This window comes from Anopheles marshallii, chromosome 2 (genome assembly GCF_943734725.1).
Source record: "Anopheles marshallii chromosome 2, idAnoMarsDA_429_01, whole genome shotgun sequence".
Lineage (NCBI taxonomy): Eukaryota > Metazoa > Arthropoda > Insecta > Diptera > Culicidae > Anopheles > Anopheles marshallii.
In genome coordinates this window covers 67,256,531-67,282,095 of record NC_071326.1, presented here as the reverse complement: position 1 = coordinate 67,282,095, position 25,565 = coordinate 67,256,531, and the positions used below count along the sequence as shown (strand labels likewise).

The window sequence follows — 25,565 nt, the reverse complement described above, 5'->3', positions numbered from 1 at the left end:
TTGTTCGATTTGTGTTTTGATTTGTTTTTCCACTCTTTCACGCCTTCTCAGACACGGTCTGGTCGTCTTGTGTGAGCTGTTGCGGCAATTTAAGCAAAGTACATAACCTTTTTGGTGTCGGCGTGTACGGTAATGGCACGTGCCATCGCACCAGGCGTTCTGTCCTCGGAGCAGCCGCTCTGATGCGATCCTTCGCCAGAATCGTGCTCCTTCTCAACCAAGTGGTACCTAAAAGCGATAACCAAACAATGTTGAGCTTTGCTTGCAATCTTCACCACGAAACTATTTACTTACCTCGCCCTAAATGCCACCAGATGTGCGTAGTAGGCAGGAGCTGGAATGGACACGGATCGAGTACACCGCACGTATGTGTGACACAGTTGATACGTTAGGCACTGCAGCTCGTCCGACTCGAAGTGATTGTCATCCCAGAGTACGTGGTAATGGGACGGACGACTCGTGCCCTACAAGAATACGAAAAAAAAAACACACACACACAGTTAACATCGCATATGAACACAACACTGCCATATCCGTGTGATGCAGACCTGAATGCCCTGGTGACTGCACAGGTAAAAGTCGAACTCGGTCGGATGAGTAATGCCTACATCGACGGTCGTACCGGCTGGAATGTTGCCCGATTTACCACTTTGCTCCTTCTTGTCCGCACAGAATAGCCTCGTGTGGTGACGTTTCTGAACCACGATGAACGTGATGCCTGGCTTGTAATCTGCCTCCAGCTTTATGCACGCCTCACGAATCGCGGTCAGCTCGTGCTGAAGCACGTGCGGGAACTGGCCCTCCGATACACCGTCCCGGTACAGTATAATGCGGTGTGGCTTGAAACCACCGGTCGATTTGTAGAACATAATTAGCAGCTCCCGCACCATACTACTCAACTCCTGAATAATTTCCTGACGGTGCTGCTGTACACGAACGGTGGCCGCGTACCGCGACGGATGCGCATCCATCGAACCGACCACTGCTGCTATCGAGGGTTTTTTGTTATCACCGGCCGGTGGATGTGTTACATCGGCGCCAAGGAAAATGACAGGCTCGTCGAATACCTTAAATTGGCAATTGATATCGAATAATCATTATTTATATAAAATTATATTGACACCCCCGTACGCAGACGATTATCCCACTACGGGTATATGAAGTCAAAGAAAGCCGGAAATGACAGGCCTACACCTTTGAAAGCTATTGTGTGACGCCAAATAAGAAGAATGACGTAAAACCGAGATGAACAAACGGCACAAAAAACTCAACACACGCAGTGGGACTGTGGTCACAGCCAGGAAAGATTGAATAGCATGTTAACTGAATAAAATCTAAAATTGAATAATTGAATCTTGCAAATCAATGTTATGCACACATGTTCAAAATGATCGTGGGGACAAACAATAATAAAGCGTATTATTTTATTCTTCAGCCCTCATTCACACACCTTTGGTCTGATCGATGGCACCAGGATCGAGTTGATACCGCCCAGCTTCACGTTGATCTTCAAGCAGAGATTGGACAGTGTCTGTGGTGACGTCTTGTTGACATTTTTAGCCTGAACACATTGTGTCGCCATACCGAGAACCGTGTCACCAACTCGCTTCACTTCCGCTGTGAATGAAAAGCACCCACGCACACACACACACAAAGAACGCGTTAGCCAATCATGAACCAATATGTGTATCCTGGTTGATCGCAAACATACCATAAACGGGTGTTTTGCCGGGCAGCACCACGACGACGAGCTGCAGGTGACTGAAGGTGCTCTTCAGATATCTGAACATCGGCTCCACCTGATCCGGTCCAGTGGCGTACTTGCAGAAGCATGGCTGACCAATGATCGGCATACCAGCATCGTTGGAAATCTTCTGCAACTGCTGGGTGAAGTTCCGTAGTGCATCCTCCCGCACGGTGCGCTGCGGTGCGAAACAGGCGATAGCCCATACGCGAATCTCGACGCCAGTGAAAAATTGTTTGCCTCGCATATCCCAAACCCCTTGGTTTGGTAATGCTAAGCTCACCTTATTCTGTGGACCGGAGAGTAACTTTTTCACTTATTTTAATATGCCTATTACGAGGGGAGGGTTATGGCCGATGGCCGCTGCCGAGGCACTCAGTGTGTTGGGTGTGTGTGTTTATGTTTGGGCGATTTCTTACCACGACTGCGGTCTTATTGTAAATGAACTACACGTTAGGCCACCCCTTTCTCCACACAATTCTTCGTTGGGGATTTGAATGGAATCTTTACAATCGAAAGCATTTACAACAGAAAGATTCACAATCGAAATAACAAACCACCCTTCAACACGACGACACGAAACACGTGTCCTCATGAGCTCTGAATGTCGCACTACTCGGATAACTTACTTGTCCGCTCATGCTGGAAACACGACCACCGTACTGTAGCTTCGGTGGCGGAAGCACACGTCCTCGCACCTCCATCATGTTGTTCGAGATGGTCAAACCAAACTCCTGCACGTACGCGTCGTTGTTGAAATCGGCCCGTCGCACCAGATTATTGATTTCTCGCTCTCTGTAAGTTGACGAAAAGCACACAAGGAAAGCTTATGACCCTGCCGTTATCTATCCAACAATAACAGCTAACTGCCCCTTACCGATCCGGAGCCGAACGGGCAGTTGCCTTGATCATGGTAGACGTTTGCATATCCGTCAGCTTCTTGATGCAACGCTGACCGGCCACAATGTTGCATACCTCCAGCGGGAGGTAAGTGTGTTTGTGCTCCTGGCCCACCTGCAGACAGGGCAGATGCGGATAGCGCAGCTTCATCTTATACTTGTCGAGGAAGTATTTCGCCACCGTACACTCTACCGTTTGGCCGTTCTCTAGCTGCAACGGGAACCTTTTGGAATGCAACAAAAAAAAAAGCGCGCGCATACATGTCATTAACGAGTGAGAAGACATTGGCCATCACTGTAGACAAACTTACGATTGCATTTGTGCGGGTCGTCGAGTCACATTGCAGACGCGATACTTTCGTCGCATCGTACCACAGTGGGTAATTTCGATCTTGAGCCCCTTGATTTCCTTCGTGAACTTGACGCGCTGCGAGTCGGTCAACGGTTTGCGCTGCTCGTTGATGTCTCTGATGTCCAACACTTCGCACATGAACTCGATCACCGGTTGCGCTTTGTAGAAGGCGGTAGCCGACACTGTAATATGACGATATGCATTAAAACCATTGTTCGTTTGTGGTCAAATCCATCCATCTTACCGTCAATGTTTAGCATCATCTTCCACTGCGATGGCCTGACGCTCTGGTGGAAACCAAACCATACCTCACGGCCTCCACCCAGTGGGTGATAGTATCTGCAAAACAAGAATGGAATTATTAGATTAAGTTCGATTCTCTTTAACCTTCTAACTTTCCATACGTACCCATCCGGAGAGCTGAAGAAACTTCTTCCGACCGGTGTGTACGTCATGCTCGGCAGATGGCGCATTACCACATCCAGCGCCAGTATAGCGTCGTACGGTATCTGCCGTGTGCGACCCTCGAGCGCTTCCTCCAGATTGAACAGAGACACCTGTGCCACCCACTTGATTGTGACGCGGAACACACGATCCTTGCCCTCGCCGGGCAACGTCACCTCTAGCTCGACGCGATCGTTACCGATCGGTAGCAGATCGCGCGTGTACAGATTGTTACGCCCGTCGAACACCGGCTTGAGTGCGCCGAACATTTTGCTGTACGCGTGCACCATCGTTTCGATGATTTCGCGGTTCACCTTCCGTGGACACTTGTCGGGCTGGATGTTGATGTCGTAGTGATGCACATAGCCCCGGGGCATCGTGATCTGGAAGTGGTTCGCCCGCAGCACAATCGGTCGGCCTTCGCGGCCCAAATTTGGCCGGCGCGGACATGTGAACACCGGTAGGTCTGGTGGGGCCGGTGGTGTGGCCGGTACGACACCGAGTGCCTGGGCACCTTGCGTTCCGGTCGTCGTCGCCACCGTTGTCGGGTTGACCGTCGCGCCTGCTGGCGGTGCTGTACACGATCAACGGTTCGTAATCCGGCAGTATGGGTAAAATAGGGCGATTTTTGTGGGTATTATAATGCGGGTCCATACAATCAACAAATGATCAACCGTGAGATGGCATAATTTATTATTTACGTTATCAAAAGAAAGTTAAATTAGCGCAAGTTCGTTAAAAATCAAACAGTTTGGCACGTATAGCGAATGAAATATTTGTTGATTGTGTGTGTGTTTTTTTTTTTTTTTTGGTATTTAAGACACCGGTCGATGAGGCAATGAAAAGAAGGAAAAACAAAGAAGAAAAACGGCATTAACATGGTGTGAACGCGTAAAACAACTACAGCAAATGTGAGACATGACGCGGTGTGTATTCTTTATGACACAGAATCTGTAGAGAAAATAGACAAAAGTGATCCTTCCGTTCGCCCTAACAGTGAGCTGCCTGTGCAGGCACGAAGCGCCCTTGTTGACCAGGGCATGATGCAATGTTTGCCTCCCTGTTTCTGAAGCAACACAAGCTTCCTCTGTAAAATTCTTCTCTAAACCTAATCTTTTGCATTATATCAATCAACCTGAAACTATTTACACAGAGATAATATAGATCAAAAACAAACTGGCATCACATAGCAACAATAATCTGATAATGATCCTGTCCACTTCTCACGTCCAGTTACTATAAGAGGTGTTATGTTTAATCGATTCAATTTTTGTATCCAATTTTTTATTCGGCTTATGCCTTATGTTTGCATTTTTAGTTTCTAGAAAAAACAACCTCCAAACTGGAACGATGTTTCGTGGAGAAAATAAAACAATAACTTGCAAATATCGCTGTTAGAACATAAAATTCAACGTGTGGGGGAGGGAAGATACAGATGAGACACGTCTGTGCAGGTATATCGCAACGATTGTTTATGCTTTCCGTTTTCGTCGTGTTATGCGTGATAGCTGGATTTTATTCTTGATTAAATGAACATTAATATATACAAACGAGTGGAATTTGCATTTAGAAAAAAAACATTTTGTTGTGGTATTGATCTTAGCACTAGCACGTTAATTGAATGAGTTTTAATTATCTATTAAAGCAGTTAGTTACGAACAGATAGTACATTGAAGTTAGAATAAATATTTACACGATGACATGAATCATTAGAAACATTCACGGTTGCGCGATATAACATGACGTTGATTTAAATGTAAAAGAGAGCAACATGAATAAATGCATAAAATAAAACACAAGACACTCCTCGCACTGAACATATCACATTATGCATACACATAACTGTCATTTATGTTAAATATGTATTCGGTGAAATAAAATTTGCGCTTTAAACAGTTTTTCTGATCGTGATTATGATCATTTTGATAAATATAAAAAACAACCAAAACAACCCAATCCAATGCTTAATGCGATACCATTTAAATCACCGTTTCTAACGCTTGTGCTCTCATTCATAAGACGAAGAAAAACGTAAGCAGAACTGCAATCGTCACGACGATAAAAATGACACAGCGGAAAACATAAAAAAGGACTAACACAAAAAAAAACGATATCGGTGAGCAAAACATCCTGCTTCGAATTCTTCAAGACTAAACAAATCGAGATTTCAGCACCAACATTCTTATTGTGTGTTTCCGGTTGTAAGGTGGTTTCGAACTGCTTTTGTTTTTAAGGCACATTGTGGTGTTTTGCAGAAATTTGGCAATAATTTTGATCATGAATTTTGTTTTTTGTTTTCGAATAATAATATTCATAAATTAGAGGTTCATCGTGCGGACTCTCCGTGCATATAATTGCCTTCCGCCAGCGAGAACTGCACTGGAATTGATTTCCATCCCGCATTCCAATCTGTTTTTTGACTCTCAACTCATGGTCCAGGATAGCCAGGCTTTACGATTTTTCGCTTCCATTTTTATGCATGTGTTCTCGGCTGATTGTACATCGGTTCGATGGTAATTTATGAATAATAGATTCGAAAAGGTATCGAAACAAGAAGTAAGCAGGTATTTTACGTGAGAGTGTATCGAAGCTGGTCTGCGACTGAGACGGACTTGGAGGCCTTGGCGGCGAAGAAGTCCATGGTGATTCTAAAAATAAAGAGAAGAAAAAAAGAACAAAAACGATATTTTCTTTGCACATTTTTTGATTTGTTGTTTACCGTACCAAAATAGAAAACAAAAAAAGGAACTGTAGGGGAAATTTTGTTTCATATCTTAAAATACAATAAAGGGAAATTGGAACAAAAAAAAAACAAGGAATCTAAAACAAAAATAGCAGCAAGAAGGAGAACGGAGAGCTAGGGGGGTATAGCTATACAAACTCCGGGGAAAGCTAACAACATTGAAGGACAGTAGAGTAAAAACTTGGGGAAACTATAAATTGAGGAGATAATTCTACAGTAACGCAAAAGAATAGATTTTTTGTTTTAAAGAATGCTACACATTTTCCGAGTCGATGCACCGATTGATATTATTCCCGCGTACCTGAAAACGATTGTCATAAAATTGTTTTGTCAATTACGCCTACTATGGTATTGCTGTTTTATGTGCTTCTCAATAAAAATATTTCAATTCGTTTATTCTACAATTCTTTGACGGTCGGTTTAAGGTGAACGACGGCGTTCGAATGGTGAGTCAGAGGCTTTGCTAGTCTACCGCCAAACGATTGATTATTCATCCAGACCGATATTGCTGGGATGCAGTTGACGTTGCACCATAAGCCCTCGGCCCATCCCATCACCTCTTCCCCATCGATCGCGTGAGTCATTTACAATGCAAAAGGCAGTGAATCGAATGCGTGTGTATTTGAATGTTAGAATAAGAGTTGAGGAAGCGCCACATTTAAATCTGCATAACATAAAGCTTGTTGGGACGATGCGCGAGATAAGCGATGTTTTACTAGTGTCTTTTTTTGATTGGTTGTTGATTAGTATTCATGGTATCCCTCAGGCCCTAGTAACGAGTGTTCTTTTTGCAGTGTCATGCACAGACCACAACCACACAGCACAACAGATTAGACACACGACACATATGTACAGCCACAGAATTGATCAATAAATGCTTCTAACTGCGTACAGCGAAAGCATAAATCGCACCGACGATGAAGAAAAATAAACGGTTAACGGTCTGCATGGATGCACAGTAGAAAGCTGTGAATGGGGAAAAAATTATGCTTCACAAGCTCCCCTTCTAGTGATGGGTAAAATGTTTACTTTGATGGAGTCGAATTTGTGTGACGCTGAAAAACGCTGAACTTTGAATTGCTATGACAAGCGATTGATGCTCCGGACAATGAACAGATTTGCCGTATTTTTTTAACATCTTGGATACCGATGCACTGAAGTCATTACTGAATAAATGTTCAGTATAGCACCAAAAGCAACAGAGTCGATTCCGGTATCATCGAAATTGGGCGAAGCATTGGAATTTTCTTAGGGTCGAATTTTGGTTTTCAACACCGTAGTCTAAGTGGATTCGTACATCAACTCCGGATTTCCCAATCCTCCATCAAAACACGTGGAGCAGCCGATGGAACCCCAAACAAAGGCGACCTTCACACATTAAAATCGAGTTTAATTTGATTTATTCTCAAACGATACGTTCGCGACACGACTTAGCATCGCAAACTGGGAAACAAGTGCCACACACACCCACATGATCATACACTCATAAGCCAACGGAATTTCAACAAAGCAACCGCTATTGTGCGCGCTAGTCTCAGTCTCCCCTTTTTCGACGTTGGGCTTTCTGCTGCAACAGAGCAAACGCATCAACATTCCACAGCAGCATAAACACATTTCTAATCAAGAGAGAAGGAAAACGTCAGCGAGCGAGAGCAAACCGTTCAGATGTCGATGACCCACAAATTCCACCGTGTGTACCCGAATGTTGTACCGAACGCCCCATACAAAAAATCCTTCGAGACTCTACGATAGAGACAGCATACGTCATGTGTGTGAGAAGGCGAGAGAAAAAAAAAAGAGAGAGAGAGAGAGAGAGAGAACGAATCGCTAGAAAATCGCTAGAAATACGCGAAACATTTATGAAAACAAAGAACCATTATTTTTTCTCTCTTTCAGCAGCATATCAGCAGGAGTGAGAGATAACGGAGCAGACCGAAAGACCAAAATAACATCGCCGCCTGAACATCATCGCAAGTGGGGAAAATGTTGACTGTTTCCATGTTTTTTTTTTGCACAAGTCTCCAAACAACCGAAAGGGGCCACAACAAGGCAACAAATGATCGACGGAGGTTTTTTTTTTAACGTTTGTTTGTGGGGGTTGAGAGGGGGACTGACTGGACCCGGGAAGGTGACGTAGACAACCTCAAAATTAGGTTACAACGCAACAACATTTTTTGGTGCGTGATTCCTAGACGGGGGTTTCTTTGTCGCGCGCGCATTAGAATCGTCGCGAATGCATGGTTTTTGCGGGTGTGTCTGTTTGATAAACATATGTCTGGGAGGTTTGAGCGGGGGGCCTGGCGAACCTAAGGCCCAAGAACGAGAATGAACTCGAGCAGTAGATGATAATTTAGCAATTGTTGGTATTTATTTCATTTCGATTTTTTTTTGCTACACTTTTTGATGATTGAGCTATCTACATCGGGCCCACGATGTAAGAAAATGAGATCGTGTGTTTTCCAATTTTGGAGCAATGTTATGCGTTACATACGGTTGCGTTTGTAAATGGGCGAATCAATATTTGTTCACCCTGATGGATAGTAAAACAGATATAATACAACCGACTCCAAATGGTCTCGGAATTGGAAAGAACAAGGTCGTTCTAAACATTCATCTGCAAACCATTGTTTCTCTCAATTATTTGGAGGACGCATCAACGTCCATCTTAATACCTCCGCTAGTCATGAAAACTACCTATAGGTTGGTTCATTTGCCATTCCAAAATCTATTTATCAGTGGAACTGTACATTTTAATGTAAAGTTCTAGATTCGACTCCTTTGACGGGGCCCGGTGGCGTGATGGTAGCGGCGCCGGACTTCACACGAACGGACCGGATCAAAATCCCATTCCGACCATCCCTCCTTACGCAAGACTGACTGTCCAGCTACGGGTAAATAAAGTCACAGAAAGCCAGAAATGGCAGGTCTAAATATCTTGAAGTTGTTGTTGCCGATAAAGAAAGAAGTATCGACCATTATATCATTGGACAATAAGACCGAAAGATCACTGTAAATTGTTATCTGGATTTGGCTTATAGAAGATGGTACAACAGATTGCTACATTCTAGCTTTGATTGTCCTTCGACGGTAACAGTTGCACAGGAAACAAGGAAACTCATCGCCTTTCAATACATCACTGAATATGCTAGATCAGACCAACTAAAGTATTGCATAATTTGTACTTTATTTTCCATTTCAAAATCATTTAGATCTGGTTTCACTTCCAAATTTATGAAATCGATCATGACGATCGAGTAAATCGACCTTGGTTGAACTTTATCTGCATTGCTGGCATTCATAAACTTTATTATTCCCTAAATGGATAAATCAACCCGGTACGAAGGAACGACCAGGCTAACGTTTGATACCGGCTTTTGGAATTTGAGCATGAAAAACCAGGCAATGTTACCTTTAAAACAGACCAACAATTGCACTAATTACCAGTACGATATTCATATGGCTGCCCATGTAATATTAAACAACTCGCACACATGCGGTCAATATGTTAACTGGATGTCATCATCACCTGAAACGGTACATCGAACATGCAGTCGTCTCAAAAAGTTCCATCATTTGCTCTGTTGCAGTTAAGCCACATAATTTCATCATTATGCGCAGTACGGTCTTTCATAACATTAATTATACTGATCAGACACTATTGAAAAAACAACATAAATTCCACCACCGTTTTGGCGGTTTTATGCGGTAAAACGAGACCGGGTTGTTGACATTTGTCAACCCATTTCACATTGGGGCAAGGGAGCAACACTATCTCCATCTTTTTAAACCTTCCAAACGTCCATTTCCACCGGCTGTGCTAATCCAATCAAACATGAACGTACATGCGGAAGGGGAAAATCGTCGCTTTCATTGAAACGGCCCAGCAGCAGAGCAGCAGCGACACACAAAAAAACTCATTCTATGTTGTGCTTTGTCAAAGCGGCGCCATCATCGATGTGCGTATCCGTAAATTGTGATGTATGTGTGTGCTGTGTGTGTTGGTGTACCGTTGCACACACGTTCGATGTTTTGCGATGTCTTTTAACCTCTCACTCGTTCTCTCTCGCACTCTATCTCTCACACTCGCTCCCTTTTCATTCGTAGCATAGCTCTCACACACCAGCTCGTAATACGCAAATGGCTACTACCACTACATTCACACACCACCATTCCAGCGGTTTTCACACATTTCGACGTCCGCGGATGCCTTTCAACAACAAACACGCACACACACAAACAACGGGCAGGTGACACCACACTTCAGCTCGTGGTGATTCCAATCGCGTGGTACGACCAAGTGATGACATTTGGCAGCCAAAGCGATGCATTTCCGTTTAAAAGCAAGCCCACCATTCTACGCGGAAATTCTTGCTCCCTAATGCCCACGACCTCATTCGGTGGGGTGATTTTTTTCTTGTACCATTTGCTCTGATTAGTACCCAAGAGACGTACGCACACACATTCACGCTCATGGGTTCAAAACACACGCACACGCACGCACACATTCGCAAACAGCCACTTGCGCACAACAGACGGTTTCTTCACGGTTCGGAAGCACAAGTCCGCACATACACGCACTTACACTATGAAAAAAAAAACCAACTCTAATCCCGTCGAAAGTGTGTGACAAAAGAAACCATTCCTCACCAACAGTTGCATGCATATTATCCGTCATCACGGTGTTTCACAAGTTGCATGTCTTCCGGTAATTGATTCTTTTTTTTTTGTTTTTCATGCCCTAACATCCGTTGTCCACACTTTTCTATAGCTGAAAAAATGGAGATGGAAAGAATCTTCTACACACAATTAGCCCACCACCACCACCACTAATAATACCACACTACTACACCAACACCACTACACCGCTTTTGCTTATTCTGCTACTGCTGCTACTGCTGCTGCTTCTCGGGAAGATGATGATGAATCTGATTGCACGTTTGCTGAAATGCATTTTTCTTTTGACCCTCGAACGCATTTTACTTACGTTGGCCGACTGGATACATTTTGGCTGCACGTTGCTTCTACTACTGCCCGTGTTCTGCCTGCCTGGCAACGTCGTGGGGACACAACCTTATTTCACTCAATTACGGGGCCACGGCACACACTGGTCTTTCTTTCCTTTTTTTTTTGCACCCCCCTTCGAACACGACTCCACACACACACACAGTCACACACGCACACGGCCGCCCTACGCTCAGGCGACACACAACTTTTCCCTCGACGGGCCAAGTGCGCGATGCCCCGAAAAGAAACGCACACCACACTTGGCACAACGATTGTGCAAACTTCCACCCAGCCCCGAACCGATGTGGGACGGTTTATTTTTCACAAATTTGTTTCACTATCCGCAAACAGCGCGCGTTCCGTTGGGAAACTCGAAGAAGAAAAAGAATGATGCATCCACCACAACTTTTCTCTTTCCGCACAAACACCCTAAAGCACCCGACTCCCGGACGCTCGTGGTATAAACGCATGGCCCGAACATTGCCGATGATGTTCGAAATTTCGAACGTGCACCCCGAATGTACAGTTTTGGTTCGGCATTGAGCTGCACTTGAAACCGTCGTTTGCTTGTGGAATATTTCTAGAGGATTGTAATGTGTGATAGGACGTATTCAAATATTTTCAAACATTTAAGGTCATTGCGCCAATTATCAGCAGCTTGATGCAGTTATTTCGCACAAATCAAACTAAAAAAAACACCTGTACAGGATTCCAGAATAATCCGTTTTCTGCCATTAATTCGTTTTATATGAAATTTTCAAAAAAGTGTCCACACTTCGTTCACATACAATTGTTTTTGGGGCAGCCATTTGCATTTGGCAGCAGGCCTTCACATGAAAGATCTATTTCAAAATCCTATCCGTACCAATTCCCCGTACGCAAAACTAACTATCCAGCCACGAGGACATGCAATCAAATAACGCCAGAAACGGCAGAACCTCTAGAGGTTGTTGTATCGGTAAAGATAAAGTTATTATGTTGTTACTATTTTTAGCAATGCAAAAGAAACACGCAAAAAATATTGCAATCAACATAAATGACGAGAAAACGAACTTTCAAACGAATCAAAAGCAATTTAATAAAAAAATCCGCTACCCTGCAGTCAACTTTGCATGTTTTTGTCATGACATTCCATACAAATCTGAATGTTATCTTACAGAAAAGTATTTCTTCCCAATCAGTGACTGCGTTGGTTCACCTATTTCCTACAACTGCGCAACTATCGGCAATCGTTGATATTTCGTATTGGAAGAGCAAGTTAGATCTCACACACTTTTTCAAAATAACGCTATATTTGAACACTTGCTGCGATGGAAATGGTGCAGTTATCCTATTTCCAATCTTTCATAAACAATTTTCTCAACCCAAACTCGGATCGTATTCAACGGATTTCGAAGATTGTGTTCAAATCACCGATTTACATTTCGAACATGACTTTCGCCCTGACATTCGCCACAATTCGGGCGAAACGTCACTGTCAGGAAAGGAACGTCAACCTTTGCACAATTAATTGTTATGAAACTAGCCCCGCATTGGGGGAAAACATAACTAGCGGCATAATCAACATAAAATCCCCGGCAACATGTCGATTAAAGTCGGTGGAGCATTCCGGCGCTCGGGTGGCATTGTTTCAGCCATCGGAAAACAGCTCAAACTGGTCAACCTGAAAGCGGTGCAACGCATCACGGTTAGCTTCGACCCGTTCGACGAGAATACCATCCCAACGAGGTAAGAGCCAACGGCACCCGCGAATGTTCGAAACGCGCCAGGAAAATATGGTTGCAAATTGTTCAACTGCGCAAGCGTGTGTCACACCGCGAGTAACATGAAACAACGCACCATGATGTATTTTGAGAACGATAGCTGGGAACCCCATTTACGAACCGCATATCGTGTGGTTTTGCTTGAAGTTTTAGGTGCGTTTTCTAGAGTGCATCGGTAATTTTCCAGTGTAAAGACTATCTTAAGCACGGGTAATAATTATAACTCGTTAGTTAGGGCTAGAAAAACCAATCAGGAGAACGGTGATCGATCGGACTCGGAGATGTGTAGCATCCTCAGGCAGGAGAAAGTATTTATAGGGACGGCATTGGCTTACCATTAAATGATTTGCCCATTATTACTCCGTTCAGTTGAATGTGTGTGGCCATATCCGAGTAGGACAGCGGGTGCAATTGCTGCGTTGATCCGGGAGTTAGTTCCCTTTCCGTGGACATTGCTTCACTTCAATCGTGCGCCGTCTGAAAGGAAAGGAAAATACATAGAGCACGTGTGAGAGAAACAGAAATGGAAGAAGCAGTGAAGTGGGATTGTTGCGAACAAAAAGGCGAATCGCCGTATAAAAAACATGAATATCCAGAACGTTCGATGCATGCGACATGATGGAAAATAGCGCATTTCAACCTTTTTTTTTGTATTGTTCCATCAACAGGGAGTTTGTGCATCACCTTTCGGCACCGAAAATATCACAAACAAACCCAACCTGCGTGCTTAAAACAGAGGTAGTCTGTGACCGAAGGCCACCATCCGTTGTCTTTCAGCTTATACCATCGGTACAGGGTAAGTACATCCAAAAGGGAACTAATCTGCGTACTGTAAACCATATAATTCTTCCTTTTTGTTTTAGCGGAAGCAAAGCTGAAAAAGATCGAACTGAGCAGCGCCAACTTGTCCACGCTAGAGTTGCTAAAGCTCTGCAACAAGCACGTGAGCGCCCTGGCACCGAAGGAAATAGCAACCAGCGTAGTAAAGACCAAATCGGAGAAAAAGGCCGGTGGCGGCGGTGCAGGCAAGCGTCGATAAACGGGGAACCCATCGTTGACAGAAAATGTCGCACAAGAAGCTGAAAGGCGGCCATATGGCCATCATCGAGAACTGGTACCATCAGATACCGGCATTTACGGACGTGTTTACCGAGGAGAGTTTCTACATGTTTGCCATCTGCTTCGTGCTGGCCACCATTGCCGTCGTGTTAGTGCTGTCCCGGTTTATCACGCTGAAGCCGGTCGATTAGTCGATTATTTTTTCTGTTGCAATTACATGCACAACCACGCAAGAAAAAATATGTATTAACTGAAGAAAAAATGTAAGTAAAATCTAACAGGATAAAGTTTTGGAAAAGTTAAGAAACAGAATGAAACAGGCTCCAAATTATGCATTCGGGGGTGAAGCGTATTTGAGAAATGTTTTCTTTTTGTTTGAATGTAATATTGAAAGGAAAAGGAACCGAGACAAACATTATCTTATCGCAACACAGGGTACGGTTTGGAATATGCAAAGAAAAAAGAAACCAAAACGCTTCCTGCCTGATAAGGATTACCTGCAACAAACGGTGCAACACTCCCATCTTGCCGAGTGGGTGATATCGATTGAAGATTGTACGCCATTTCAACAGCAAATGTATGTTACACACTTTCCAAATGTTCCGATCTGCACATCACAAAGGGTTTCGGACCCTTTACGAATGGTTTTCCTGTTCGTTAATACTTTGCAGAAAATCGGTTCAAATCGTAGGCCACTCGATTAAAGATGGGTTTTTTTTCACCGTGTTCCGTTCACAAGTGTACGCAGGTGTATGTGTGTGGGGGGTAATTTTTCACTTCACAGGTGTAAACTGCGTAAAACAGTGCAACTTTTCACACGGTGTAAAATATTAAATGGACCCTTTTCGCTAACCCCGCATCCGAATTTGTTCCCTCCCGTGCATCTTTCACAGCACTACGGAAAATAAACTCACTTGGGGAAGAAAAACATTTCTCACATGAAACATAAATTCCCCCCGTTCCATTCTGCTGGAGCGACAAGCTGGAAACAAATTTCCGACTACTGCGATTGATTCACGGTTGGCAAACGGTTCGTTTCGAGCCGTGATGTTTTGCGGGATCGAAACACGGACACTGTGTGGTTTAGAGCACCAAATTTTGGCAAACACACACACACACATCCACACACACGCACACTTTCCGGTATGTTGGGGAGCAATAACAATAACACAACCCAGAGAAACAGTGTGTATTTGGGAAATGGCGTCTCAAGTTCAATGTCAAGCCAAACACACTTACATGCGCCGACTCTGTTGTGGGGGGCTTTGGTGCCGTTTTGCTTCTCAGAGCGCCGAACTGTTTTGACCAAAAGACCATATCCTCCCCCCTCCCCCGCTTGAAACGATCCCCTTTTGCTCACTATTACAATAGAGGGTTGGGTGTTGCTCCAGCTGAACGAGGGTGAGAATGAGTGGGACAGCAGTGCGGGGACACTGTAAAAGCGTGAGCAAGAGAGCGAATGTGAGTGCTGCAAACAAGCTGAGATGCGTGAGATGAGGAAAAAGTGTTGCCGCCGTGAGAGAGAACCAAACAGTGATTGGGTGAGTTTGTTACTGTTTTGATGGACGTGTAGATGGAGAAGGGTGAATTGTGGGGTGGTTGTTGAAGGCACTATAGGATAATTTTACATTACATTGAGTTTCTCCAAAAACCTGCACTAGGAAAAAGTTTCTTCAATATTAGAGGAATTACAATTAAATTTGCCTGCGCTAACAAAGTATGTGAGTACACCGATAGATGACGCCACTGTACACCGCATCCCATTAGCATGAAAGGCCCGAAATGATGGACACCACACAGGCGAGAATTTTCAAGATGCATACGTACAATTCCTAAAATTGCTTACTACACCTAATTTCATTCATGGCCATTTTCGGCTCACCGTGCAATAGTGAGAGTTGATGTTTTCATTCCCCATGACGTCACGATGATGCTTGTGAGCAGCATAAAATACCAAAATTAAATGGTCAATCAATTGATAGAACTTCATACAATTAACACGCTTTAGTTTTGTGAATAATATTGTTTGCTTAGTGTGTAACAACATCATGTTAAATTTCTACCATAAAACATTCATTACCTTCGCTCGGCCCCCTCTGTTATGAGTGGCAACTGAGCGCGAGAGCAATGGAATGCACATTCTCAATCGAATGCACCAAAAGAGCACGAATGCAGTTTTGCCACCCCTCGGGCTCATCATGGCCGCACCCCTATCGCCGTCCCCACCCTCAGTCGCCTCCGGTTTCCTTCTAGCTCCAGCAGGAAACAGAAATCGAATCGTGTTGAGCAATGACCGGGAATTGCAACCCGGGAGCAAACACAGCACGATGAAGTCATGCCCGATGCGCTCTCTGCCTGTAACGCGACCCTGTCGATGTATTTTTCTGCAACGCAATAAATTTTACACCATTCAACCCGCCCATCACAAACACGACCATTTTCGCTAACCGGCCGGCATTCGAGAGCACGGACAAAACACTGCCCAACAGGCTAACAAGGTGTTGAAGGAAGCAATAGGTAATGTGTTAGATTACGAGCCAGAATAACGCGATGTTCAATAAATGGCCTCAATTAATGTTCCTAACAGCTTGCTACAATACTTTATTTAAATAAATTGCTACTTCTTCTACTGCGTCGGAAAAGCTTCCATTGTACATGACCTTCAAAAAGCAGCAACAATTACTAAAAATGAGAGAGGAGAATTGGAAGGTTTATATGTAAGTCCTCAGGACATGATTGGAGAAAAGGAAAGGAACTCTTAGAATAACTCACGATAACAGCTGACAATCATAATGTTTAGTTATTTCCCCCCAAAAATTACCAGCGTTCCGATAGCTTTTCATTGCGATAGGATCATACATAGCTAATCAGTAAAGTCTTTTCAAACCGAATGTGCAAACACTACAAAAAAAAACACAACTTTGGCCGATTACTTCATCCCAAGCCCAAGTTCAAGTTCTCCCTGGTATGTAGCAATCCTTTAACCTTTTTAAACCACCCCCACCCATTCACTCAGATGCCGTGGTCCAGTGCCTGGTTCTTGCATATCCTTGGAAGAAAATGCGGACAACCATTCATTCGTCTCTCACACTCACTCATTCTTGGACGCCAGCTGCTTGTCCTTTCGCACGTTCGCCACGACCACGCCAACAGGACACGCGCACCAAAACCGGTGAGTAGGTGAAAGTGATAGGATTGCCCTTGGGAAAAGCGACCGACACCCGTATCGCCATTTGCCATTTTCCATTGGATGTAACAAGGGGAGGAGGGGGGAGGGGGAGGAAGGTAAATATTGTCCGTTTTTTTCTAGTTGTGTGGGAGGTAGGTGTTTTTCTCCATGGGTATGTGTGTTGCACCGTACGAGACAGTGTGGGAAGTTGCAAATTGCTCTTTAATATCCAGGAAGGACAAGCAGTTGAATAATTCATCGGATGAAGCCGCGTGTTGCTAAGAAAGTGTTTAGAGTGGAAAATGTAGAGCTTTATGCGTCTTATGGTCAATTCTTTCAACCGCACGTCTGTGGTGGATGGTGTTCTTTTATCATGCTGCTTTGCTTTATAGACGATGATTCTGTCCTTTTAAAAAAAAAACGTTCAATAACATCCAATAACAAAGGGAGAATGTTGGCAAAGTTGGAATTCCAACTGGTCCAGCATCCGGTGAAAGGGACGACGCATGCCACACCTGGACCACAGCACCATTGCACACGGTAAGTTCATCCCGAAGACGCACATCATTTACGCACACCACCACCAATACGGTCACCCAGTTCCCAGTGCCTTAAACGCATCAACTGTCGCCACAGACCAGCCATCGTAACAGTATGGCGGCGGCCACAAATACGTAAGGGTGCTGTTTTTTTTTGTCCCAAGTCCAATCATTGTTGCGGGCCTCCGGAACGTATCGGTTTTTCAGTTGGCAAATTTGGGTTCCCTTCTCTTGCGCCCATCAATAAACTGTGTCATGATCGTTTGGTGAGTGGATTTCCGATGCACAGCGCGTCCTGTCCACAGTGGTTGACGAAATGGTTTGCTTTATTTTACTTTAATTCACATACGAATATCTATTTATTTTTTAAATTCTCATTTTCTCATTTTTAAGAATTACTAAAAAAAATATTGACTGGAAATCATTAGTGTTATCCATCATTTCCACCATGAATTTCCTGGGAAGTATCACAAATATTCAAAATGGTAGAAGAATCATGTTCATTACTGTTCGTACGTGAAAAGTCATTCATATGAATCTTGAGTCCGGGAAGATCATTTGAATCACGAGTCGACTCCAAGTACATGTGTCTTCAAAACTTGACCAATCCTCAAAGAATGATGGCCAGAATCTTATTCAAGAGGCTAAAATATGAAAATGTATGAGGACACGATTTCTTGGGGATGCATAAACCTTGAAGGATGAGAAGATTTATGAATCTTTATGAGAAATCATAAATCGTCGGGATTCACTGAGGTTCAGAGACATTCATTTAGATTCTTGAAAATGAATCAGATTCGCTCAATATTAATTTTTATCATAAACAGTGTGACCTGCATGTACAGGAAGAGGTCGCTTTTTGAATAAAATTGTGCACATACTACATGGGAAAGTACGTGGGGAAGTAAATTTGGACAGTTCGTGTAATTTTATACGTGGAAATAATTTTATTTATTTAACAAATTTCAAATTATCTCAAAAATATGTTACATTTCAAAATTACAAAACATTAATTTTGGCAAAAAAATTACTCTAACTGACGAAATAATCGTAAAAATATCAATTAATAATGTGCTTCGTAACATGACAAGTAGATATCGATCACTGAATAAAAAATATAAACGATATTATAAAGGGAATTCGAGTTACGCGAATTTCTCTGGCACGCATTACCTCGGGAAAAGACTGTATTGGTTTTGTTCGGCTTCATTTAGTCAGCCGGGGGATTAGTCCGGACGGGATTTTGAACCGGTCTTGTCGTGTGAAGACCGGCGCCGCTATCAAACACACCAAGTAATTAGCATCCAATATTATCTTGTCACTGATTTGAGAATAGAAAATAACGAACCAAACAAGTTTTGTTCACTTTAGTAAACAAATTTGTCTATCAGTTTTGATGATAAATATGAGAAAATTAGTATTGAGCTAATTTATTTCCTTCTTAAACTTATCATCCATACTGTTGTAGATTTTTTAACATGTAAAATTGGGTTAGTTAGTTAAATGAATTGTTTCCAACATTTAACACATAGTTAACTACACAGTAAAAGCGGCAAAGGACTCAAGGGACACAGTGCCATTGCCATTTTATTGCTCTGTCTCTGCTGTTGGTTCTTTTAATTCGGTGCAGCTCCATTCCTGTTCTTTTCCTTCGCCGCGAAGAGCACGGGGGAGGACGTCCAAGTGTCGGGCTTCTTTACTTTTTTGTTTCTATTTTGGGGAGGATGTAAACTGGTTTTGCTTTTTTTTCTCTCACTCGCTTCTTTCATGCCTGCTCGTTTGCTGCGGTTACTACCGGCGTCCGGCGGAGGACGTTTGTGTGGTACGCCTCTTCTCCGGGAGGCTGGCCCCCTTTGGAGCCCAGCTCGTCGTCTGTTCGTCGCTGCTTGCCGCATTGTGTGGTACTTCGGGGACGACGAGAGCCAGAGCCCGAGGCCAAATACGAAACATCTACCCATCCGTCTGCACATTCGCGCGTTCGTCTGTCTGGTCTGGGCCCGTTGGGCCATTCGGTGTTCGGATCGTTCTGCAACGGACCTGTACGAATGTTGGTGAAAACAGTATCGGGGCATGGAGCGGCACGGCTACGACGGCCATCAAACATGCTGACCTATTGTGCTTTTCTTCCATCTCACGGAACTCTCGCTCTCCCTCGCGGGGTCTTTTTTGGGTGTGTGTGTGTGTGTGCGCGCATAAAACCGCGGAACGCAATTTTTGTTTCGTTTCGCCTTCATACTCGAATTTGCCATTTTCGTCACGAAAAGAAACCGGGCCAGCAAAGGAGAGGAACTGCACACGCACACACGCCGTTATCTCATCTGGTCTGGCGAAATTTGTGCGGGAGAGGAGGGGGATCACTTCTTCACCCCCCCTCCCCCTCCTTCCTTCCCAAAAAAAACTGAAACATGATCGTACATGATACAAGCAAGGCTGTACAGTCTTTGTGATACGGGAATGAGTTGAAGCTCCACCAATCGAAAAAAGCACACAGAACCGCCAATCCATCGGAACCGAAAAAAGAAATCTCATCATCGATCGGTTTCGAGATCGCGATCGGGATCCGGATCCGATCGGTCAATGACGGTTGTGTGTATGGGGAACATTAAAAGCTTCACCCAACTCCCTGGTACCATTTGCAACCAAGAAACCATCATGAATTATGCCTGCCTTTGTATAAGCTGGGCCCATTCCGGGTGCCCATTTTTCCCGAATACTTCATCCCCCGAGTTGTACATCCGCTCCGCCCTGTCCGGTTCCCGATCTTGGTGGCTATTTTTAAGCACACCGTCCAAATGCGGTGGGAGGGTTGGGAAGCAAAAGGAGTCATTATTAAACGGGAGCTATAATTAAAGTGGTGAAAAGGTTGCCATTTTTCCCCGCCCCAAGTGAAGGTTTTCTCTTTCGGCGCCCCCCTTAGGTGTGGATGAGATTCGTTATCTTATCCAGGAAGAGGAAATTTATCGAAAAATAGCTGCTGTTTTATCGGTTTAGTTGTGTGATGTAAAAGAATATTTGTTACGCACTGTTGGGTGCTTATTTGCATTCATCTTGGAGGGATTTACTCTAAGCCGTTTTGTTTAAGTTAAGAGTGGTAACCTTCATTTTACATACATTCATATCAATAGTCATTGCAAAATGATGATTATGATAAGTGTTACTAAAATATGTTTCAACAAAACAATAGATTTTGCTTGTGTTTTTTAAAATTAAACCCATATTTGGTAGCATCTCTTTCGCATATATTTGACCTTCTTGTAACAGATACTAAGCCGTCGCGGTGACGGTAAGCATTGGGTGTACAAGCAAGTTGCTAGCATTTTTCTCCCACAGTTTGAGGATTTATTGAAAGGATGGTCAATCGGAAATTACAATTTTTATTCAGCTTTCAAACAATTTCCGGTAAATCACGAATTCCAATTCAATGGAAATGGCACAGCGGGGCCCCAGTACGAGCATCGAGCCAACAAACAGTTTTTGACCAGAGTCCAGGCATAAACGTGGAAAGTACAAAGAAATGACTGATTCGCGTATATTCTGGTCAGTTTTTCATCAATACTCGCATCAAACGAATTAGCAGACTTCGTTACCCATTCGTTTGACCACTCAAAAGCAGCTCGTAGTACATGACACGATTCTAATCCCACCAAATGCAGATCATGACTTTGTATGTGAATGAGTGTTTCGCTTTTGTGTCGATAGTAAATTTTGTGAATGTTTAGAGACATGAATAGAGATATGAGATGAAGTATAATGTCGCTTGAAATAATAAACGACCCATAGAGCTTGGATGGTTGGACACCATAATGATGCAATTCTAATATGGGATGTCTAACCTATGAAAAACCAGAAGCTCTGTTCCAGTTCCAGATTGTGAGATTCTGTGTTCCAGAACTCAAGAACTCTCGTACTCCAGTTCTGTTCCGTAACGTTCATGTCGTTCATGTATGCTCCCAAATATACACGGACCAAACACCTTGAGTGGATGGTGGCACATAGCAACACAGAATGGCGATAGGTAGTCCGGGACTCTGGACAACAGGGATCCAGCTGCTAAGCTCAAATATCTATAGGCTCTTTATAAATATTTGGTAACTTGAACCACCTTGCCTCAAAAGTAAGCAGCATACTGCTACGGCAAGCTACAGCAATAGTCAAAATGGTAAGCGAGTGTTACACCCCTTCCCGGTGACGTCATCTTTAGTAAAATGCGGGAAACTTACTTGTAGACTCAATGCCACCGGAACCACTCACACCAGCTTAGAACACATTACAAAAGGGGGCAGAAGAGTTTTTCGCACGTTCTGTTACCAAGGTACAAGGTCGTGAAAATGGGCCAGCAAGGTCGGTGTCTGTACCGTTTTCCGATGGTTTTCTTAGAGAGAATAATAGGGAAAGAGAGAGAGAGGAACCACACAAAACGAGAGGGAAATTGTGGATCACAGAAAAAGGATTCTTACCAGAAATTAAAAAAAAAAATTTAAAAAAAAAAAAAAATAGATTCGACCAGAAAGCGAATCAACTTGGAAACAGCCGGTTTGTGTCGTTGGGTGAAAAACTTTCCGCAAAACAAACTTTCGATAACAGTCCCATCGATAACACCACCGATAAGCGCAACCCACACGGATCGGAGGGCGATGATAATGGAAAATTGTACTGGGCGCTGTGGAACTGTAACAATCATCGGGTGCATTTCGGGATATTTTTGTTGTATTTATTTTTTAAATTAAACTACATTTTATTTCTGAAAGATTGTAGCAAACATTGCGAATCTTTTATATGAAAAATTGGTAGTTTTTTAAACGAATGATGCGTTGCTGTGATATAAGAAGGGAATAAAATACAAAACTCCAATTTTCTTCTGTCCAAAAAAAATGATGCTTATCAAGGTCACCTGCAACAGACAGTCAACCACAGTGTGTCGGAACTGCAAGAAAACATAAATCTACACCTACTCACCTTCTTTCACGTGTTGTACGTCCTCAATGCTCAACTTGGCCTGACGTCGTGACGTCTGCTCACATAAAACGTGTCACACACCGACACACAAACACTCAAAACCACTTCTTCGCTTCTTCTAGCCAATGATTAATCTTCCTTCGGGTGAAATGCGAATGCAAAAATTAATAATTTTCACTAATTTTCACTTTCCGCGCGTCCGCACAGCCAGGGCACGAAAGAGGAAGCTGCCCAGATTCCTCAGAGCAATGAATGCTCAACTTGCAACACACTTCAAACTCCCGATCACGTTACATTTTTTTTTAAAGATGTAATACGCACAACCACAAACACGCCACTGTGTGGCAGATTATAGCAACAACAAAAAAACTCACGTCAGCCCACGGATGGATTTTGCTGGCTTTTCAATCGCTTTAGCAGCCCTTATCGGGCAGCAAAATGGTATTTTCACACGATAAACACACCGCACACTTCGACGGAACCTGACTCACAAACACCTGCGCGCCCACACGTGAGAAGAATTTTCGCACACACACACACACACACGGAACTGATTAGGAATAGAACAAAAAAAAACACATCATCTTGTTAACAACACTTTAGCACATTGAGAAACTTTTTCCCAATCGAATGTTCGACTCATATTAATTAATGGGGTTTGTTTGGCCTGTTTGAGCTAATTGTTGCACATTTTTCACACGACCACCACGATACCCGAACGCCGTGAGGTTGTGTTGCGTGATAAGTTTAAACAATTATCTACCTTTACTTTATCCTTAGTTTATTTTTAGAGTGAAAAGCGTAAAGGAATTAGAAAAAAAAATGGATAAGAAGTATCTAAAACAGCTAAGTACAGGTTTATTGTTTAATGTACTTATATAATTCTGTTGATCATTCGATCTTCCCTTCTAGTAGGATACAATATATTATATGCATTATCTGGCCCGCATGCTTAAGGTTCCTGTGTTTATTATATGCTTCTAAAAACGCTAAACATTAAGCTCAATAAATTTGGAACAAATCTGCATAAATTGCATTTGCTTCGAATGCAACCAAACAACCCAAATGTGGAAGATATCCGCGAGGGCAACAAACTTGAAAGAACCTTCACTGGGAACACGGGACACGTTCGTGTGTGAGCAAGCGAGCGACACACACACGGAAAGTATGGCCACACCGGTATTCGTGGACCGTCACCAAACGATGCACACAAAACGATGCAGACGCGCGAAATATGCACGCGTAATAAAAGCAGCAGAAAACAAACTGCGAACGAACCGAGAGCCGTAACGTGTACGGGAAGAAATGCACACACACGCGTTTGATCCCGGGACCGGCCGGGTTTTTTTTTTTTCGTTGTATGCTATATCTAGTGCATTTACAGCACAACACACAGAGACTCACACTTCCCCACAGCACGGTGGGGGTCCGTTGTTTGGCGGGGTTTGGGAAGGGTAGAAATGCGCGCGGAAAATGGCCTTCGAGGCACAAAACAATCGACAAACCTCGAACACACCGATAGGGTTGGCTGCTGCTGCTTCCGATGATGATGACGATGATGATGGTTGGTGATGTGAGTGAGTGAGTGTACAGGCTGGAACGGTTTGGCGTACGTGCGAAACGAAACGATGACGCAGTTGACGGAGAATCGACCGAAAATCCGCAACAACACCAAACAACGAAAGAAAAACACGCACCGGCGACGGCAACGACAACCGAACGGCGAATGAGATCTGTAGCCCGCAGTACCCGGGGCCCATCCACGAAGAGCGAAGGAGTGCGTAAATTTGAGCATAATTCTCTCACAGCTTTTCCCCCCCAAACCGGGTGGCAGGCAGTACAACAACAACCACAACAACACAACCGTTTCGCTCTCTCCCTCACACGCATTGAAATCTGGGGTCGTCTTTCTTCGCGATCGTCGGCGATTGTTGTGTTGAACGCTGCTGGGCCGATTTTGGCACTGTTTTGGGGGGGTGCGTTTCATTTCTTCGGTGCAACTTCAACAATGCAACAAGTTCTTCCTCTGCAATTTGTTGAATTTTGATTGGAAAACTGATTTTTCAGTGAGGGCCATTGGAATGACGCACTGGAACCCCTAGTGTACACTGGAGAACATAAGCATACAATGTTCTTTTAACAATTGTCAACCTGAAACAGATTATGGAAAAGATATCAATTTTATCTACTTAGCAAACACTGTCGAAACTGTGTTGATCAACCTGTACCTGGGCGCGATCCGGTTGTTTCGGGGGTAAGTTTTTTTCGTAACACATCGACCATATACACCATCTTCGTGTGCGCTGTATATATAGATATATTTCATTTGGTTTTTATTAACTGTATAAAGCAATAGTGGAAAATTGTTTAGCAATGATCGAACGCGATCAAAACTGTCTTTTTGTTGTTGTTCTTTAAATTGATTTCGATACCGTCGGTTCCTGGGTCACGTGTATTGGACTATTGGCTGAAGGGGGCGCACTTTAATAGAGTTTTCTGTTTCTCATGTTCAGTACTAAAATCGTTCCTTCATGCTTTCCTTTCGTGGCTGCCTTTTCGTCGTTTACGTTTCATGCGATTGATGTGTGCTTCGTTTGAGGCGAATTGATGCACTTTTAGGCATTTTTAGGCGTTTGAGAGTTTGAGCAGCCTTAGCCAACTACACACACACACACTAACACCCCTTCATCCCCGGTGATACGTATCATTTCCGTTATTCTGTTATGCTTTAATGTTTGTAAAGTTTGTGTTTTGTGTAAAAGTAGCAGCTAGTGGTTGGCCATATATTGAATTTCGTTTATACCATTGTTCCATGCGTTTCACACAAAACTGTTTCTGCCATCTTTTTTAACCCCTTTTGTCACTTAGCAGTCTGCAGGAGAAAAGATCAAAC

The 25,565-nt window shown here is 43.5% G+C and overlaps 3 protein-coding genes across 4 annotated transcripts; 2 read left to right on the top strand and 1 right to left on the bottom strand.

Annotated features, from left to right (window-relative positions):
* Positions 1–89: 89 nt before the first annotated feature.
* Positions 90–13,402, bottom strand: LOC128709962 (protein argonaute-2). 2 transcript variants are annotated; one of them, XM_053804999.1, is made up of 12 exons: positions 13,285–13,402; positions 6,013–6,087; positions 3,404–4,013; positions 3,240–3,334; positions 2,955–3,177; positions 2,622–2,867; positions 2,374–2,539; positions 1,712–2,051; positions 1,451–1,617; positions 549–1,067; positions 295–464; positions 90–228 (listed from the first exon to the last, which is right to left on the bottom strand). In XM_053804999.1, exons 1-12 carry the CDS (start codon positions 13,400–13,402, stop codon positions 90–92), a joined length of 2,868 nt encoding a protein of 955 aa, XP_053660974.1. The 2 variants fall into 2 exon arrangements, with proteins under 2 accessions (XP_053660974.1, XP_053660975.1); XM_053805000.1 differs by lacking the exon at positions 13,285–13,402 and adding an exon at positions 11,167–11,185.
* LOC128709963 (uncharacterized) lies at positions 12,769–13,988 on the top strand. Its single transcript, XM_053805001.1, has 3 exons — positions 12,769–12,914; positions 13,618–13,745; positions 13,813–13,988. Exons 1-3 carry the CDS (start codon positions 12,769–12,771, stop codon positions 13,986–13,988), a joined length of 450 nt encoding a protein of 149 aa, XP_053660976.1.
* A 25-nt stretch (positions 13,989–14,013) lies between these two features.
* On the top strand, positions 14,014–14,199 carry LOC128708117 (uncharacterized). Its single transcript, XM_053803075.1, has one exon. The coding sequence runs from the start codon at positions 14,014–14,016 to the stop codon at positions 14,197–14,199; it is 186 nt and encodes a 61-aa protein (XP_053659050.1).
* Positions 14,200–25,565: the final 11,366 nt, after the last annotated feature.